The sequence below is a fragment of the Falco cherrug genome (genome assembly GCF_023634085.1).
Source record: "Falco cherrug isolate bFalChe1 chromosome W unlocalized genomic scaffold, bFalChe1.pri SUPER_W_unloc_1, whole genome shotgun sequence".
NCBI lineage: Eukaryota > Metazoa > Chordata > Aves > Falconiformes > Falconidae > Falco > Falco cherrug.
The window spans coordinates 4,479,663-4,499,598 of record NW_026599288.1 but is presented as its reverse complement, the minus strand read 5'-3'; the positions used below and the strand labels follow the sequence as shown (position 1 = coordinate 4,499,598).

The 19,936-nt window shown below is 39.4% G+C and overlaps 1 protein-coding gene across 1 annotated transcript in view; it reads left to right on the top strand.

Annotated features, from left to right (window-relative positions):
- LOC129734146 (microtubule-associated protein 1B-like) overlaps nucleotides 1–17,003 on the top strand; it is a 99,082-nt gene extending 82,079 nt beyond the window's left edge. The window contains exons 5-7 of the mRNA XM_055700198.1: nucleotides 3,150–9,393; nucleotides 11,634–11,872; nucleotides 12,596–17,003. Of these exons, the coding sequence (XP_055556173.1) occupies nucleotides 3,150–9,393; nucleotides 11,634–11,872; nucleotides 12,596–12,751 (6,639 nt within the window). The 3' untranslated portion in view covers nucleotides 12,752–17,003. The remainder of the gene's footprint in view (nucleotides 1–3,149; nucleotides 9,394–11,633; nucleotides 11,873–12,595) is intronic.
- The last annotated feature ends 2,933 nt before the right edge of the window (nucleotides 17,004–19,936 follow it).

Sequence of the window (19,936 nt, the reverse complement as noted above, 5' to 3'; positions counted from 1 at the left end):
TATTTCACAAAAGCAAAGAAAGACCATATTTGCCATAATGCAGTCTGTGTATGTAACATTTTTTAAAGGGTCCCATTAATGGGAAATTTTTAGGTGGCCTACAAATTGGAAAAAGGATTAGAAAAAAATTCAGTCTTTAATAATACTGATAGACCTTGGGCTGCCCAGTCCTCTGTATTGGAAAACCATGAGTGTGGGAACAATGACTTCCCATTTGTGGACACTGAAATTGTAAAGGATTGACTGTATCAGTTGAATGTTCATAAGTCCATGGGGCCGGATGGGATTCATCCCAGCGTACTGGAGCTTCTGGATGTTATAGCAGGATCCATCTTGATCCTTTACCAAAGGTCTTGGGAGTCTGGGGAGGTCCCTGCTGACTGAATGCTAGCCAGTGTTATTCCAGTTTACAAGAAGGGTGTGAGGGAAGACCGAGGAAACTACAGACCTGTTAGTCTAACCGCCGTACCTGGAAAAATTTATATCCTTCAAAGTCACCTGCCTAGTGGATGAAGGGAAGAGTAGTGAATGGAGTTTTTCTGGATTTTAGTAAGGCTTTTCATACTGTCCCTCACAGCATACTTTTGGACAAGTTGTCCAACTGTGGGATGAGCAGGTACACACTGCACTGGGTGGAGAACTGGCCAAACAGCAGGGCTCAAAGGGTTGTAGTGAATGAGGCTACACCTGGCTGGTGACAGGTCACCAGTGGTGTTCCTCAGCATTCAATTCTAGTACCATTTCTGTTCAATGTATTTATTAATGATCTGGATGCAGGAATGGAATGCACCGTTAGTAAATTTGCTGACAATACCAAACTGGGAGGTGCTGTTGACTCTGTTGAGGGACAAGAATCCTTGCAGAGATATCTAAATAGATTGGAGAATTAGGCAATCATCAATGGCATGAAATTTAACAATTCCATATGCCAAATACTGAAAGAAAGATAGAAAATATATATTTTCTGCTTTATTTAGGTATTGGCTGGATTATTTTTGTTTAGATAACAGCCACTGTATCTTTGTTACATTTTATTTTTGGTAAATGCTGAAAATAAATTATGTAATACAAAGAAAGGAGGCGACACATACACACACAGAAGCCCACAGAGATCTACTGCAATCAAACATCATTAATTTTTTATATATCAATTTCTTCTTCTGACTCTGCTTGTGGTCCAAGGCTTTCAAATTAATCAGCTGTAGCCTAATTTATATCATCTTTATAAAAACTGTTCCTATAGCTTGAACTAACAATTGAGTCTCTGCAAAGAAGTTGTGGTATTTTGCATGATCCTTTGTGGGCATATTTTGCACTGACATTTTATGTCTGAATTATTTCTTTAAAGTTCACATAATTTGGTGGTCTCTTTGTTAAGAGCAAATAGAAGAGAAATGGGCTACATTTAACCTAAATTCCTGTTAAAAAAAAAAAGTCAAATGAAAGTATCCGTGGAACTAGGAGAAGGTATAAACTATATCATACTTTTTCATGTTTGGGACCACAAAATATTGGTTTTTACTTCAGACTGGAAGAGAACAACAGCTCTTTTACTATGGCATAGTACATTTGTTTTCTGTGCCTATATTTCAGTAGCTGTTTTTGGTACTAGCATATTATCACAAACTGTCAAAATTAATGGAGTTATTCTAGATTTTCACTTTTGTAGTCCATGAGTTTAAAATCAAAATAAGGACATGACCATTGTTAACCTTAACACTTTTTTCTGGCTCTTTCTTTAGCTCTGAGTTTATATTTTGATTTTTATATATATGTATATCAAAAACTTTATAAATATATCATATATTGCATAATATGTTATAATATATATTTATATATTTATTTGTTGTGGTTTAACCCCAGCCATCAACTAAGCCCTACACAGACACTTGCTCACTTCCCCTTCCAGTGGGATGAGGGAGAGAATTGGAAGGGTAAAAGCAAGAAAACTCGTGGCTTGAGATAAAAGACAGTTTAATAGGGAAAGCAAAAGCCATGCACCCAAGCAAAGCAAATCAAGAAATTCATTCACTACTGCCCATCATCAGGCAGGTGTTCAGCCATCGCCAGGAAAGCAGGGCTCCATCATGAGTAATCGTGACTTGGGAAGACAAATGCCATTACTCTGAATGTCATCCCCCCCTTCCTTCCTTCCTTCTTCCCCCAGCTTTTATTGCTGAGCCTGATGTCATATGGTCTGGAATAGCCCTTTGGTCAGTTGGGGTCAGCTGTCCCAACTGTGTCCCCTCCTAACTTCTTGTGCATCCCCAGTCTACTCACTGGTGGGGTGGGGTGTGAAGCAGAAAAGGCCTTGACACTGTGTAAGCACAGCTGAGCAGTAACTAAAACATCCCTGTGTTATCAACACTTTCCAGCACAAATCCAAAACATAGTCCCATACTAGCTACTGTGAAGAAATTTAACTCTATCCCAGCCAAAACCAGCACAATAGAACATAGATAAATATATATCTCAATCTCACAAATACAAAACTTGAAACTGTTTGGATTTTTGATGCAATAAATCATTTCTTTGTATTCTGGAAAACTATCCTGCAGTCTGGGAGTCAGGAGCCAGCCTGCAAAAAGAGCTGTAGTAATACTGGTGTTATGGAATACATCCTGTGTGAGGAAAGGGTCAGGAATACAGCTGCCCCAGGAGGATGCTGACTACCTCTGGGCTGCAGTTATTCTCTGCCTGCTAAACAGATGTGCTGTTTCCCTTATATATTTGGCTGGCTCTTCTGGATGGGCAGGGGCAGCAGGGAGACTCATGAGTCAATGGCAGACATAGTTGCAGCTCTGTCAGCATTAGCCTTGTAGTCCTCATCCCCTCTATAAAAGCTTGTACTGTCCTCCTATAAAGGGTGGAGGAGGGAAGGGAGAAACTTGAGGTACTTTCCTCCTTTGGGCAATGTGGAAGGGACCTTTCCTCATAAGCTGCCCCTTTGTATTAAAAAAAAAAAAATACAGTAGTAAAATAATTGTGCTAACACGTTCCTTTAGCTTCTAGGATGGGTACTCAATAGTGCAGAAGCAAATGAAAAAGGTTTTATCTATCTGATCAGAAAATATTATGTTCTGACATTAATTGCCATTAAAAAAAATAATTTACATGCATCTTCTTGTGTTTTTGTTTTGCAACCCTAGATTGGTGAATTATTGAGCACCACACACCCTGCCAACAAAGCCAGCTTAACTCTTTTCTGCCCTGAGGAAGGAGATTGGAAAAATTCCAATCTTGACAGACACAACCTTCAAGAATTTATTAACATTAAACTCAACTCAGCTTCCATGCTGCCTGAAATGGAAGGACTCTCTGAATTCACAGAGTATCTGTCAGAATCAGTAGAAGTGCCATCACCCTTTGACATTTTGGAACCTCCAACTTCAAGCGGCTTCCTGAAACTCTCCAAACCCTGCTGTTATATTTTCCCAGGTGGAAGAGGAGACTCTGCGTTGTTTGCAGTGAATGGATTCAACATGCTTATCAATGGAGGATCTGAAAGAAATTCTTGCTTTTGGAAACTTATCCGGCACTTGGACAGGGTAGATTCCATTCTACTCACTCACATCGGAGATGATAACCTGCCAGGAATAAATAGCATGCTTCAGCGAAAGATAGCTGAATTAGAAGAGGAACAGTCCCAAGGATCTACTACCAACAGTGACTGGATGAAAAATCTGATCTCACCCGATTTAGGAGTTGTATTCCTTAATGTACCTGAGAACCTGAAGAACATGGATCCTAACTTTAGAGTTAAAAGGAGCATAGAAGAAGCTTGTTTTACTCTCCAATATTTAAATAAATTGTCTATGAAACCAGAACCTCTTTTCAGAAATGTAGGAAATACCATTGACCCCATCATTTTATTTCAGAAAATGGGAGTTGGCAAACTTGAGATGTATGTGCTTAATCCTGTCAAAAATAGCAAAGAGATGCAATATTTTATGCAACAGTGGAGTGGTACTAACAAAGATAAAGCTGAATTCCTGCTACCCAATGGCCAAGAACTAGACATTCCATTATCCTATTTCACCTCTGTCTCATCCCTGATTGTGTGGCATCCAGCGAATCCCGCAGAAAAAATAATACGAGTTCTGTTTCCTGGAAACAGCACCCAATATAACATTCTAGAAGGACTAGAAAAACTCAAACACTTAGACTTCCTTAAACAACCAATGGTTACACAAAAAGATCTAACTGGCAACACTGCTAGTCCAGCTGTGAAACAAACAAAGTTGAAACAACGAACAGACAGCAAGGAGAGTCTGAAGCCTGCTGCAAAGACATCAAGCAAGCCTGTTAGAACAGAACCTAAAGAAGAAACACCAGAGCCGGCAAAGCCTAGTCCAGGACCAGAAAAGCTTCATAAATTGGAAAGCAAAGAAAAAGTTCCAGTTAAAAAAGAGAAAACAGCAAAAGTGGAGACCAAACCTATAGTGGCAGAAAAAGATGTAACAAATAAAGAAGAACAATTAGTAAAATCTGAAACTCCTGAAAAACAATCTACAGATGTAAAACCAAAAGTGGCAAAGGAGAAGCCAGTGAAAAAGGAAGTCAAAACAAAACCTGAAGAAAAGAAAGAGGTTTTTAAAAAAGAGGAGAAAACACCCATCAAAAAAGAGGAGAAACCCAAAAAAGAAGAGATCAAGCAAGAAGTTAAAAAAGAGGTGAAAAAGGAAGAGAAGAAGGAAACTAAGAAGGAAGTAAAGAAAGACTCTCCACCAAAGGAAGTAAAGAAAGAAGGTAAAAAAGAAGAGAAGAAGGAAATTAAGAAGGAAGAAAAAGGAGCCAAAAAGGACATCAGAAAGGTTCCTAAAGAAACAAAGAAGACAGCTGCTCCTTCAACTGAAGTAAAAAAGCCAGCAGCAAAGCCCAAATCACAAAAGAAGGAGGAACCTGTTAAAAAAGAAGCAGTACCTGCTGGAAAACCAAAGGAAAAAGGAAAAGTTAAGACTGTGAAGAAGGAGATCAAAGTTAGTGGAGTGCAAGCTGCCCTTGCAGCAGTTGGAGCCACTGCCACAACTCTAGCAGCTGCAGAAATTACAGCTAGTGGAAAAGAACTTGAAGCGGAGCGATCCCTTATGTCTTCACCAGAGGATTTAACAAAGGATTTTGAGGAATTAAAAGCTGAAGAAGTAGAAACAATAAAAGAAACAAAACCTCAAGCTGCACTTATAGAGGATGAACTGAAACTCACTGGCACAGAACAAAAAGAGGCCTTTGAAGTCCAAAAAGAAAAATTAGATAATGAAGGACCTGCTGAGTCCTCTGATGAAGGTATAACTACCACAGAGGCTGAGGGAGAGTGTGAACAAACACCAGAAGAATTGGAACCTGTGGAAAAGCACAGGGTTGATGACAACGAAAAGTTTGAAGATGAGGGAACTGGCTTGGAAGAATCATATGAAGCAGGAGATTATGAGGAAAAGGCAGAAACAGAAGAAGCTGAAGAACCAGGTGAAGATGAGGAAGTAAAGACACCACTAGACACCACAAAACCATATATGGAGGAAGCAAGAAAAATGGAAGAGAGTTCAGAAGAAATAATGGCTGAAGTAGATGCTAACATTAAAGCTGAAAAATATATTGAAAAGGCAGATGATGTGGCATCAGATGAACAGGCTAAGGAAGACAGGGAAGAAGCAGTAGAAAAGGTAAAAACTGAAGAGACTGAAGAGGAGGAAGACAAAACAGAAGACAGAGATGAAGAGGAGACTGAAAAATTAGAAGCTGAAGAAGATTATGTGATGGCTGTGGTAGACAAAGCTGCAGAAGCTGGTAAAGTTGAAGATAAATATGGCCTACTCATAATTACACCAACAAAAAACTCAGAGCCTCAGTGTCCAGCAGTTGAACTGGCCTCTTCTATCCATAAGGAAACATTACCTGGTGGTTCAGAAAGTGAAGCCACTGTTTCTGATGAAGATACAGAAGATCAACCTGAGGAATTCACTGTTACTTCAGGTTATACACATTCTACCATTGAAATATCCAGTGAACCAACTCCAATGGATGAAATGTCTACGCCCCGAGATGTCATGAGTGATGAAACTAACAATGGGGAAAGTGAGTCACCTTCTCAAGAGTATATGAACATTACCAAGTATGAGACATCACTGTACTCTCAAGAATTTGCTAGACCTAAAATTTCTCCACTTCCAGATGCTTTTAATGGATTATCAGAAGGATCCAAAACAGAGGCCACAGAAGGTAAAGACTATAATGCCTCAGCTTCTACCATCTCACCACCTTCTTCATTAGAGGAAGACAAATTCTGCAAATCTGCATTCCAAGATGCATATTGGCAAAAGGGAAGTGAAATCCAAGGCACTGCCAAATTAGAAATTGAAGAACCCTATCCAGAAGATGGTGGAGAATGTAGCCCAGTCAAGAGTCCAGCTGAGAGTTTGTCCCCTCCATCACCCATTGCCAGAACACCACTGAGTGAACGTAGTGTGAATTTTTTGCTCACTCCCAATGAGATTAAGGTCTCGGCTGAGCCTGTCCCCATTGCTACATTGCCTGATGTACAACAAGAAGTTTCTGAAGAGCACTGTGCAAGCCCTGAAGATAAAATGTTAGAAGTAGCATCTCCCTCTCAGTCTGCTGCTGGTAGTGCTGGCCACACACCTTATTATCAGTCTCCCACTGATGAAAAATCCAGTCAGCTTCCCTCTGAAACCAGTGAAAAGTCAACAGAAACTCCTTTTAGCTTTGAACTCAGTGAAGTCAAAGATGAGTCTGCAAAACCCAGAATAAGCCCTATGGATGAGCCTGTGCCAGATTCAGAATCTCCTATTGAAAAGGTTCTCTCACCTCTACGGAGCTCACCACTGATAGGTCCAGAGACAACTTATGATACATTTTTGAGTGCTGATATAAAGTCTCCCACCAAAGATTATGGAAGTCCTTCTGGGGGAAAACCTGAAAAAGAAAAATCACCTGTTCAGATGAGCCCAGCTTCTGAAGCCAGCTCTGTGGGCCTTTTCCATGAAAAACAAGATGAAAAAAACATGGAGTTTATGGTAATTAAGGAAGGCTTCAGCCTAGAAAGGAAAACAGAGGATAAAGAACCCAGCAGCTCCCAGTCTTCACTGGTCATGGATGAGCGAAAAATAGCAGAACTCTCACCTAATCAAATAGATATTGGTCTGTTTGGTTCCTTAAAAGACGACACCAAAATGTCAATTTCTGAAGGTACTGTTTCTGACAAGTCTGCAACTCCAGTTGATGAGGTTGTAGCAGAAGACACCTATTCCCATATAGAAGGAGTAGTTTCTGTCTCTACAGCATCTGTTGCTACTAGTTCATTTCCAGAACCAACTACTGATGATGTTTCTCCTTCTTTGCATGCTGAGGTTGGATCTCCCCACTCTACTGAAGTTGATGATTCCCTTTCAGTGTCAGTTGTACAAACACCAACAACATTTCAGGAAACAGACATGTCTCCATCTAAGGAAGAGTGCCCAAGGCCTATGTCAATTTCTCCACCAGATTTCTCACCTAAAACCGCAAAATCAAGAACCCCGGTGCACAATCACAGATCTCCTGAGCAGTCAATTATGTCGGTAGAATTTGGTGAGGAGTCCCTCAAGCAGTCTTTAGCAATGGACTTTAGCAGGCAATCTCCAGAATATCCTACCATAGGCACTAGTATGCACCACATATCTGTAAATGGACCAACAGAAGTAGATTATAGCCCTTCAGAAATACATCAGCCTATTTTTGCACAGATTTCCCCTGTGGAACAGTCATCTTACTCTCAGGAGAAGGATATTTCTGAAATTATTTCAGTTTCTCAAACCGAAGCTTCATCCTCAACTTCATCAGCTCATACACCTTCCCAGTTAACTTCACCACTGCCAGAAGAAACTTTTTCAGGTGCTGTTCAACCCAGAGATATGTCACTACATTCTTCTTTTACCTCAGAAAAGGTGCAGAGCCTAGGACAAAAGATGTCACCAAAGTCTGACCTATCTCCATTAACTCCAAGGGAATCTTCTCTGTACTCTCCTAGTTTTCCAGATTCACCTCCCGGAATCACAGAAGCACTATCAGCTAGTCACAAATCTCTGTTGTCACTGCAAGTGTCCTCTGTCAAAGCATTTGGTTACCAAGAGTCCCTAACAAAGCACAGTCCAGAACCTTTAATCAGCCCGGAAAAAGAATATTCAGAGAAAATCAGCAGATCACCAGAAGAACTTAGTTATTCTTACAAGGCCACAGGGAAAACTACTAGGTCACCAGAGGTGATTAGCTACTCCTATAAGGCAGTTGCAAAATCTAGATCACCTGAGGCCACAGATTATTCTTATGAGATGACCAGGAAAACCATGAGGTCACCAGGAGTCACAGATTATTCCTATGAGATAACTGGAAAAACCACCAAATCACTTGAGGTCACAGATTATTCCTATGAGAGAATTAGGAAAGCTACCAGATCACCCAATGCTATGGATCACTCCTATGAGACAACAGGGAAAGCCACCAGCTCACCTGAAGCCACAGATTACTCATTTGAGACAACTGGGAAAACTACCAGGTCATCTGAAGCTACTAGCTATCCCTATGAAGAAAGTGCACATTTTACTCCAGGAAAATCGTTAGCAGAATACTGTCAAGATGTTGACTTATGCTTTGTGTCCTCCTGTGAATATAAACATCCTAAAACTGAACTTTCACCCTCATTTATCAACCCAAATCCCCTTGAGTGGTTTGCAAGTGAAGAACAGTTTCAAGATCAAGAGAAGCCATTAACTCAATCCGGAGGAGCCCAGCCACCTTCTGGGGGAAAGCAGCAAGGGCGGCAGTGTGACGAAACCCCTCCCACATCCATGAGTGAGTCTGCCCCATCTCAGACTGATTCAGATGTTCCTCCTGAGACTGAGGAATGCCCTTCCATCACTGCAGATGCTAACATTGACTCAGAAGATGAGTCAGAAACCATTCCGACAGACAAGACAATTGCGTACAAACAAATTGACCCGCCACCTGTCCCAATGCAGGATCACAGCCCTTCCCCTAGGCACCCTGATGTCTCTATGGTTGATCCAGAGACTTTGCCTACCGATCAGAATTTGGGTAAATCTTTGAAGAAGGACCTTAAAGAAAAGACAAAGACAAAAAAACAGGGTATTAAAACCAAGTCATCTTCTCCTGTTAAAAGAAGTGATGGTAAATCAAAACAAGTGGCTTCACCAAAGCCAGCTGTAAAAGAATCTTTAGACAAAATTTCCAAAACAGCTTCTCCAAAAAAGAAGGAGTCTGTGGAGAAGGCAACCAAAAATATCTCTTATCCAGAAGTAAAGTCTCAAGTCGAAGAGAAAGATAAGGACACCAAGAATACAGCAAATACAACGTTCAAGTCAGCAAAGACTGCAACCACAGGTAAAGACAGATAGGAGTTCCCTAATTATAAGATTTTCTTAATTGTTGAAGTGAAGTTAGGTTGTCTTTATATCATCTGAGAATGTAGTTTGTAGCAAACCCCCAAAGAAAGTCCATGTTTTAAATATAAATCTAGTGTGTTGGGGCCACATTTAAATGAATGAATCTGAGAAACTTGATGTGTCAGTTTGCTAAGATGTAAAGAATTAGAGAGTATGTCCAATATAAAGAACTTAATACTAGCTGTCTGTACTGTTAACCAGTAGAATTAAAAGTACCACTTTTGTAGGTGAAATGAAATCAGTAGTAAAATGAATCACTTTATTCACTGTAAGAATCATGTAGGCACAATGCTCTTAACATAAAATAATGCAATTTAATATTGTAAGAGGCAAAGGTACTATCAGACATTCAGTGCTTTTATTACTTTGCTGGATTAATTTTAAAAAGAGTGTTTTAAAAAATATTTAAAAGTAATAAATACTTTTAAAGTAAGAGCACTTTCAGTGAGCTGAGCATGTATAGCACATAATCCAGTTAAAGTCATATGCCATCAGTGATGACTAAACATACAGAAAATTAATGTCATTTTGAATTACTCTTGTGCATTCTAAGTAATAATAAAATATGAATTAGATTACTGAAGGAGGTATTGTGCTAATATGTTGTTTCTGGCAGATCTTGTTAGAGAGTATTTTGAGGCTACTTTGATTTTGCTGTTTTCAGGATTGATGTTCTAGTGAAAGCTTTTTACAAGGAGCAAGTCTAGGATTCAGTACAAGCAAACCAGCATTCAACTATCTGTAGCTTCCCCATTTTAAGCAGTCCACTGTTCCTTTCTTACACCACCATTAGCATGTCTCTGTTAGTAGATGCTTTTCAAAGCAGTACAGTTCCTCATGCTGTAAATTTCTCCAGCACTTTAGCTTTATATTGACGACTTCTTCCTTGAAGCATACTTTTCAGGTATATGCTAGAGCTGAAGACAAGGCTCTATTTGATAACGACATTTAAGTGTAAAATGTAATGTCTAATATTTTATCCAATGTTGGTATCCACAACTCAGAAAGATATATCACAGATTTTTTATGATGAAAGATGATAAAAGATTTTGTAACATACCCAATAGTTAAAAACACTCTAATTCAGGAAATCTTATCATATTATGATGTTTATTTGACATATTGCCCTATGATGAACAGCAAGTCACACTAGATAACTTTATGGACTTTCCTGGCTTTACATTATCTGATCCTAAATAAAGTGTATTGCTCAGATAATTTAGTTTACCAAACTTCATCCTCTTTCATCATGAGAAGGCAAATAAAACATAAATGGTGATCATCTGGATACAATTACTGGTTGAGTCCTTGTCAGGTCAGTTCAGACCATGATCCAGTGTGTAGCAAAATAAGCTTTTTTTGGTAGTATTTTTAATGTGTTTAAACTTTGAACTTCCTTTTGGCTGAACCTCTTCATAGAACAGATACTACACTATGTATCACAGCAAAAACATGCTTCCCTTTACTTTTTGTGATAAGTGGCTAGTTTGTGTATGCAAATAAGGATCCAGCAGGTAAACAAACACTTGTTCTCAGTTTCCTGAAGTAATTGCTTTAGGAATTTTAGGTTTTCCTAAGTTCCTCTTTGCCCCTCTTTCTGCTCACATGTAGTAGCTTCCTGATGCACCTGTAAAACAGTCTGAGCATATCAACAGCTACTATGTCTTGGTATGTGCTGATACCTCAAATCTCAGGACCACTTCTGCATGGCTTCCTGTGTGACCCTAGCTTTTATAATCATGTATACCTGACACTTTCAAAAAGCTATACTTCTTAACTTAGTAAATAATACTGCCATTTATTGAATGGTAATTCAGTAATCACAGCCCTGTGTAGTAATTGTTGGATAATAGTAGTATATTACTGGGAAAAGTTCAGTCAAATGTTGATTATGTGGTAGTGAGTTTTTATTGTATTATATACATAGTTACCTTTATTCCATTATTTTCCTCCCAGTACAATCATAACTGGCATACAACAAAGCTGGAATGTGTCATTAGATGTAGGAGGGTAATGCCATAAGTGTTTCAGGGGACATAGTACTACAACTGTAGCTATGTAATGCTTAACCAACACGAGCAATTTTAAGAATATAATCTCAGCAGTTATAATGGTAATTAATAAATGCATGTTTTAAAACAGCCTGTGATACATTCTTTTGATGTTTGATTTCCAAAGGACCTGGAAATAATAAGTCAGCAAAATCTATAGCGGTGCCTCCAGGACCTCCAGTGTATTTGGATCTGGTATACATTCCCAACCACAGCAATAGCAAGAATGTTGATGTTGAGTTTTTCAAGAGAGTGCGGTCATCCTACTATGTGGTGAGCGGGAATGATTCTGCAGCCGAGGAGCCAAGCAGGGCTGTTCTGGACTCCCTACTGGAGGGCAAGGCCCAGTGGGAGAGTAACATGCAGGTAAACTCTTCACTAGTATTTCTACCTGGAAATTTAATCTTCTCTGGGAAGCAACTACAGGAAGCCAGAACGCCTCTGGAGTGGACAGTGGCTGCTGGGGACAGGAGTTCCCAACCTGGGCACATTGTGATGTGAGAGGACACCCAAGGGAAGCACAGAGCTGCACCATACTCATCTGCTCCCCCATTTCTGGCCCTTATGATCTGTCTCTGGAGAATAAACCAGTTGGGAACTGGTTTACAGGGCCATTTGTCTATTTCATCTTGTTGCTATACCATATATGATCCATGTTTGGAAACCTTGCAGTTTGTAAGTAGGAAAGAAAAGTAAATGTTTCATGGTTTATATGGTAATCACATACACTTGTAAACTTCATGTGCCTTTCCAACATGATAAATAAGTAAACAAAATATTTGGCCATAATCTGAAGAGCTATCGGTGTAAACTATAGACTGCTACTTCTCAGGAAAATTACATCTCAGCATCTTAAAGAACCAAGGTTTTATTTTCATAAACGGTCTTTTTGATTACAGTTATTTTATCTTATCAACATGTTTATTTATTTCCTTTTATCCATCCATTTATTTAAGTATTTATTGCATGAAGATCCATTCTTTCTAAAAGGGAGTCATACTTGTTGGCCAAGACCTCTTACAAAGACATTTTTCTTATAATTTTTTTCTGTTGTCCGTACCTCAGGAGTTCTCCTATTTTGTGTTGCAGGTGACCTTAATCCCAACCCATGACTCAGAAGTGATGAGGGAATGGTACCAAGAGACCCATGAGAAACAGCAGGACCTCAACATCATGGTTTTAGCAAGCAGCAGCACTGTTGTTATGCAAGATGAATCTTTTCCCGCATGCAAGATTGAACTGTAAGAACAAGACCATGCACCACAAGATTTAACCTTTGTTTCCAGAAATTCTTCAGTTTTAAAACACCTTTTCTAAAAATTCAACCCATCTAGTTCAACTGCTGAACTGTATACCTGCAAAATGCTATACTGTATCATGGTGATGCAAGTCTAATATTTTTCAGTCTTTTCTGATTGCTAAAGGAAATAAGTGTTCCCATAGTAGGTTTCAAATTACTGCGAAAATACAGATCCAGTTTCATCTCCGATGAACATTTGGAAACCATGTACTAGCAACCCCAACTGACTTCTGCCAGGTAGAGGCATTTGCCCTCTAAAGAAACACAGAGAGAGAAAGAGAGAGGGGGATAGGAGGAGAAAGTAATAAATAGTTAGATCTCCAATAGTCTCATGGCAATAAATAGCTGTATTGCTTACTGCAATTTGTTTATGCACTCACATGAAAAGGTTTCTAAATTTGTATCAATCATCTAAGCTATCATAAAGGAGGTCCTTACTTTACAGAATTAAGTTAGCTAGAAAATAAGCAGTAGAATGTGGCTAGGAAGGGATGTACAACCTAAACACTCATTAGCAGATTTCCACTTTCATTTGAACTCCGCATACTGACATACCATAACAATTGTAGGCCAAATATGCACATGGTCTGAAACCCATTCAGAATTCTAAAACCTTTCTTTCATCATGCAGAATTGTTGGTATAAGGCATGCTCCCATTAAAAATCCACTCACTCCAGTCAGAACTGACCAGTCCACATGCTTAAACACCCATGTCCACTGTCAATTAATTGAAGCAAAATACCAAAGCAGTTGGGAGTACATACAGTAGACAATTTGCCTTAGAAAGTGACTTGAATGTACAAAGAAAATCGATGCACTTATTTTTTAATGTTGAGACAGAAAATTTATAAAACATCTGTGCAGGACCATAGTTACACCAGTAAAGAAGTGTGAGTGTGCATGTGTGGTACTAGAAGCTTATCTGACTGGTCAAACACCTTGGTGCTATGAATTACATATCTTAGTTCCGTGAACAATTCATTGATGCACCAGGACAGATCAACAAGGCAAGATCATTTTTTGGAAAGCTTCTTTTGTACTGTGGAAGCAAGATTGAAGTGGTGTCCAGTATCAGAGTTACAAAACTTAGTGAAACATTCAGGATGATGAAAAAGGTCTGTACAGTATTCAACCTTCCTTTGTCTTACCTTATTTGTTTAATTTAAGAGTAAATATGGGAAAAAATGTACAGGAACTTTTTAATTATTTTAGTGCTGTATAAACTTTTAATAGATTTTTAACAAGTTTTCTTTTACAGGAAAATGCAAAGAAAGGTGAAGGCAATATTTTTAGTAATTTTGTAAGATTAATAAGGTTGTTTAAGGTTCCAGTGAGAATGGATATTGACTTAAGATTTATTAAAAATACTCAACTGCCAATACCTTTTTGGGGGTGGGGGAGGGCCACCCTGATGGTAAAATTAACCTATTGATGATGACAGAAAATGGGATTTGAAATTTTGATTGCCTAATATTTACAAGGGTGTAGCCTACATTCTCAATCCTCACAAGAACTTGAAAAAAAAGATAGAATAAGCAATAAGCTAAAATAAGTTCCTTTCCTTTATCCTTGCCTTCCTTTCCTTTCCTTTCCTTTCCTTTCCTTTCCTTTCCTTTCCTTTCCTTTCCTTTCCTTTCCTTTCCTTTCCTTTCCTTTCCTTTCCTTTCCTTTCCTTTCCTTTCCTTTCCTTTCCTTTCCTTTCCTTTCCCCCTTCCTTCTCTAGATTGCTTGCAGCAGAACAGCATGTAGAACAGTTCCATTATTTAAGACAGTTTGGATTTTTTAGTCTCAGAACTTTTATCCCAATAAAAAAATCTTGTTACATTATAGAAGGTTTGCAAATCTGAATTTAAATAAGGTGTAAAGGCCTCCAAAATGAAGATATGTGCTGGTCTGTTTGATTCACCATTATGGCCAGTATTAGGTTTCACAATATAGTGAACTATGACCTCATTTTATTTTCTTTACTTATAATTTATTTCAATTTTACATTGTTAGGATATTTTTGTGTAATAGATATATGTTTACACTCCTAATTTTTATGGGGGGGGTGGTTATGCTGCTTTAGGGCCCTTTAAATGTGGGCTCCTGTGGCCTATTTAATGCTGTGAATTACTGTTTGTCAATTGTGTGGGGGGGGTATTTATTTTTAATGTCTTCTTTTTTTAGGTATGTCTAGCAATGCTGTTTTATTTATGTTTATGCTATACCTTTTTAAGTCGTTAAGAATAACTTAGAATGACTATGGCAGAAAAGGCAGATGGAAATGTATTGTGAAAACAAGCGTGTTTGCTGGGCTCATAATCATGCACTTAAAATTGCTTTTGTAATACATAATCTTCAAAGTTATAGGCAAAATATTTTGCAGAACAGTTGTACTATTTCTACAACTGTCTACTTATAGGTCAGTCTTCATACTTTTTGAGTGGGTGGGAACAGATTTTCTGACGATATCTGAAATGGTTTGTACCTCTGCTTTGGTAGAAAATCTAAGTATGGCAGTGGTCTTGAGACTAATGTCACTTATGCCACTTTTGTGAATCAGGAGCAATTTCACTACAGTCAGGGAAGTTACAGTCATTTGGTCCTACTGTAAATGAGATCAGAATTAAACGTTAAATCTCCCCAAGTAAATTTGTGACAGCTCAAGTATTTGTTTTACTTTAAAAATAATAATAATTAGGCAGTTACAGCCAATCTTAAAATGTTCATTCATTTTTTGCTGCTACAAGAATATTAAAAACCCAGTCTGGCTATCCTGAGGTATTGTAAAGCCTGTTCTATCCATTCCCTTTTCAATGGTAATCATGCCTGTGTGTAACAAAGCATGAACTCCTCCATTAGCTCCTCATGCCCTTAATGTCTTTCTTGCCTGTGGAACTAATCTAACTATACTAATCTTAATACTACACAATTAGCTTAGTAACAGTCATCAAAACATACCGCATACATTAACGATGAGTGCTGTTGATCAGCATAGATTTCTAGGAGCATGGTTTGTTATTGATTATTTATAAAGATTCAACAGGACACTCAAATGATGGTATTACCCATAACAGCATCCCCAGTCATGATCTTTATGCTATTACTATATTGCTTCATAAAATTCAATGAAGAATTAACTTTAGAGATCACACCCCACTCCTGAACTTGGACAGGGCCTCTCTTGCATGTCTTTTCAATGCCCTGTGGTGGGCCTGACTTCATTGACCTCTACTTTTCACCCCATCTTTCATAGAATCCACTTTTGATTTTTTTATTATCTTACATAATGTGGTGAGTGGAGCTAACTGTGTATATGAATGGGTTCATATGAATTTTATGAGAGTTCTGGTACTCATTTACTAAGATTTAATGAATTTATTAATTGAATTTTCAATCCCTCCCACCACAAGCAAGTCAGCTCCAAAGAGCACTTACTGTGCATTTAGGACATTTCTGTCATATGCTTCTTTTTGTTCATCTGTTGCAAGAGGTTACTTGCTCAGTAATGATGTTTTGAGGGGAAATAGTAATTTTGTTGGTCTGGATTTATTAGCAAGAGAAAAAGTATAATGTTTACACTTGTAAGAAACTGTAAGCTTTCATCTTTTCACTTAATTGAACAAAACACTAAAAGCAACTAGGGGTAAGAATTTCTTAGAATGCAATTATATTATTCACTTGGCTTAAAAATGTTTGCTATTTAAAATAAAAAAAGTATTTGTTGTGACTTTACAAAAAATCTAAAAAAAATAAGTAACTAAATAAAACAATGCCATAAAAATATTGAAATAAAAAAAAAAAGAAGCTTCTCTGCACTAGACTAGCTAGGAGCTCCAGATGGCAGAGCTACCTCTTCAAGACTGGGCTGTGATCACAACTGTAAAAGAGGAAATCTGAAATATGCTTTCATGCATTTGCATGCAGCCATCATCTTCCAAACTATGGAAAGAAATAGTCTTGTTGCTGGCTGAGAAGCATCTCACACACCTCCTCTCTCTTGTTCTGAATGGTGTTTGTGTCAGTCTGCAGCTGTGTATGGTATTATGTCTTATAATCCTGCATCACTTCTATCCAGTCATATCTAATATAGAAAACTAGTTTCCAGTGAAAGTAATATGTAGTGCTTTTATGATATTTGTGTGCAATGTCCCCTCTTCCATTGAGGATATTTGATGTAAAGGAAACAAACTCAGTTCCACAATAAAATACAAAAGTGGTGTTGACATTTTTTGTCTTTGCCTATGTACATATTTGTAAGTTTTCCCTTTCCTTCAGTGATGATTACCTGAATATCATACAATCATAGAAATATTTAGGTTGGAAAAGACCTTTGAGATCATTGAGTCCAACTGTTAACCCAGGACTGCCAAGTCCTTTACTAAACCATGTCACTAAACACTGCATCTACATGTTTTTTAAACACCTCCAGGGATGGTGATTCCACCACCTCCCTGGGCAGCCTGTTCCAATGCTTCACCACCCTTTCAGTGAAGAAATTTTTCCTAATATTCAGTCTAAACCTCCCCTGGTGTAACTTGAGGCTGTTTCCTCTTGTCCTGTTGCTAGTTATCTGGGAGAAGAGACCTACCCTCCTTTCAAGTAGTTGTAGAGATCGATAAGGTCCCCTCTGAAGCCCTGAATATGGGCTTTTTCCTCAAAAGATCAACGACTATTTAAATGCTAGATAAGAACCAATCTTTATTTAGAAACTTAAAAATAAATGCTGAAGATTACTTTTATCTCTTGTGGTGTAAAACATTACCATGATCACAGAATGGTTAGGGTTGGAAGGGACCTCTGGAGATCACCTAGCCCAACCCCCTGCTAAAGCAGGTTCACCTAGAGCAAGTTGCACGGAATCGGCTCTGTGTGGGTTTTGAATGTCTCTAGAGAAGGCAACTCCACAACCTCTCTGGGCAGCCTGTAACCGTGGCTTCCTTTTGTTCTCATTTCTGTATCCCTCAGCAGCATGAGAAAACACCTCATTTTCAGTAAGTACACGTTCAAGGAGCTGTATCAGAAATGATACCCAATAAAGCTAGATCGCCGAGGCGGGCAGTTCCGGTGCCGACTGGATCGGCAGCAGAGTGCTCTAGCGCGGTGCACGGGGGGGAGGGGGAGGAAAGGGGAAGGTTCACAAACCGGGGAAAACTCAGGGGGAGCCGAGAGCCGTCCGGAGCCCGTAGCTCGCGCCACAGCGGCTGACGAAACCTAGGCGGGGCCAGGAGCAACGGCGGCCAAGACCCCCCATGTATGAAAGAAGCCGCTGGGGAGCGTTAGCGACCATGGCGTGGCGTGGCAGCTAGGGTGCTGTAGCTCTGCCGCCTCGATCTAGGAGCAATGATTTCCACCCAGCAGAAGGCTATTGCGGCGAATGAAGAGACGGGACGTAGCTTGATGCAAGCAAAATGTCGATTTATTGTACGCAATCACGAGTTTATATATGTTTTCAGAAGCTGCGCGCTTTAAACAGATTGTTTCTTTAAGCTAAGCATTACATACTAGGCAATCCCTGACTGGTTAACTACAAACAAAGGACACTTTGTTATAAATTGAGACCACAACGGATCATAATCCAATTAAAATTTTATTAATTATAGCAAGTAGAATATGAGCAAAAACAGCGCTGGACGACAGGGGAGTCTGCGCTCTACCAACTGCCGTCCTGAGCAGTTCAAACAGTCCCTTTTTATACATCTTTACTCCCGTGTTCATGAGGTAGTGGAGGTACTCTGCGCATGCTTCAGTTGTTGTTAGGGGGTCGTTTTCTGCCTTCTGGTGGTCGTTGAGGCCGAAGTAAGAAGTCTTCCTCCTTTGTCCCATAGTTGACCCCTCACTCATATGTCCTTATATGGGGTAGTTTGTCCTGTTTCTGTAGGTTCCTGGACATCTGGTGGTTATCTTATCTTGCACAAGCGGTATCTTGTGGCTGTTTATATCTTTTGCTGTCTGACCTTTACATTGGGCCTAACATAAATCTTTATAAACAATACCCTAGTCCATAGTTTCTCACACTGTCTGACCTTTACATTGGGCTTAACATAAATCTTAATAAACAATACCCTAGTCCATAGTTTCTCACAACTTTAAGTAAGTTTTTACAGTCATCAATTAACAGCAAGGTGTTACTTCTCCTTGGCGCCATCTGTTCCTCATTCCCTTATCTTTTCTCGGCATGACTCATCCGATTGATTGTTATCTCTTCACATTCCTTGTCCTCCTTTGTGGTCTACAAGCTCGGGCACATTCAGCTAACTGATTGTTACTTATGGTTCTGATTTACAGGCCCCCTCCTGCAGGCTATGTCCACTCTAACTCTGCACCCACCGGGACTGATTCAGCTGCCCAGACATAGGTCCAGTGGGAACATGCTGCTACCCAGGTGCCAGGCTGCAGGCTTTGCTCTGCTCATATGCCAGTACCAGACAGCAGTAGTGAGCACACCTGTGGAAAGCACACCCAGGTAGAGCAATTCCTCTGCTTAGTGACAGAGCTTCAGGAGGAGGTGACTAGGCTGAGGAGTATCAGGGAGTACAAGAGAGATACTGGAATTGCACTCTACCTTCCCTGAAGACAGGCCCAACAGGCAGACAGGACACATGATACAAAGGTTTCCCTATCCTCTCTCTGACGTACGGAATTAGACTCTATAACTCGAAAGTTATAAAGTAGGTATGTTTAAGTAGGTATGTTTATTGCGCGCAGATGCACAGGGGATCGCTCCTCCACAAGCGTGCATGCCCAAAGTGATGAACCATCTCACATTTATACAATAAAACAAATGAATATTCAATTAACGCCTATACATATTCGTTACCTAAACCCACTTACTCTGGCTTCGTATGTTAATTAGCTTATCAGTCCTGTGCCTGGAATGTGGTGGTCTTGCAGGTTTGTAGGTGATTCATGTTCTTGTGACAATCCGATCTTCTTCAGCAAGGAGACTTAGCACTCCCTCCCTCTAGATAGCATTGGAATATCTTTCATCCTTTTCTCATCCTTTTTTAAAATAGCCCCTTTGTTAGGGGAAGAAGGGCAGGTGTCTCCTCAAAACTGTAGTCGTCTCCTCAAGGCTGTGTGCCTATGTGACCAGACACCGCACCCATGACTAGTCACCATACCCGCATTCCTTGAGCGGACATAT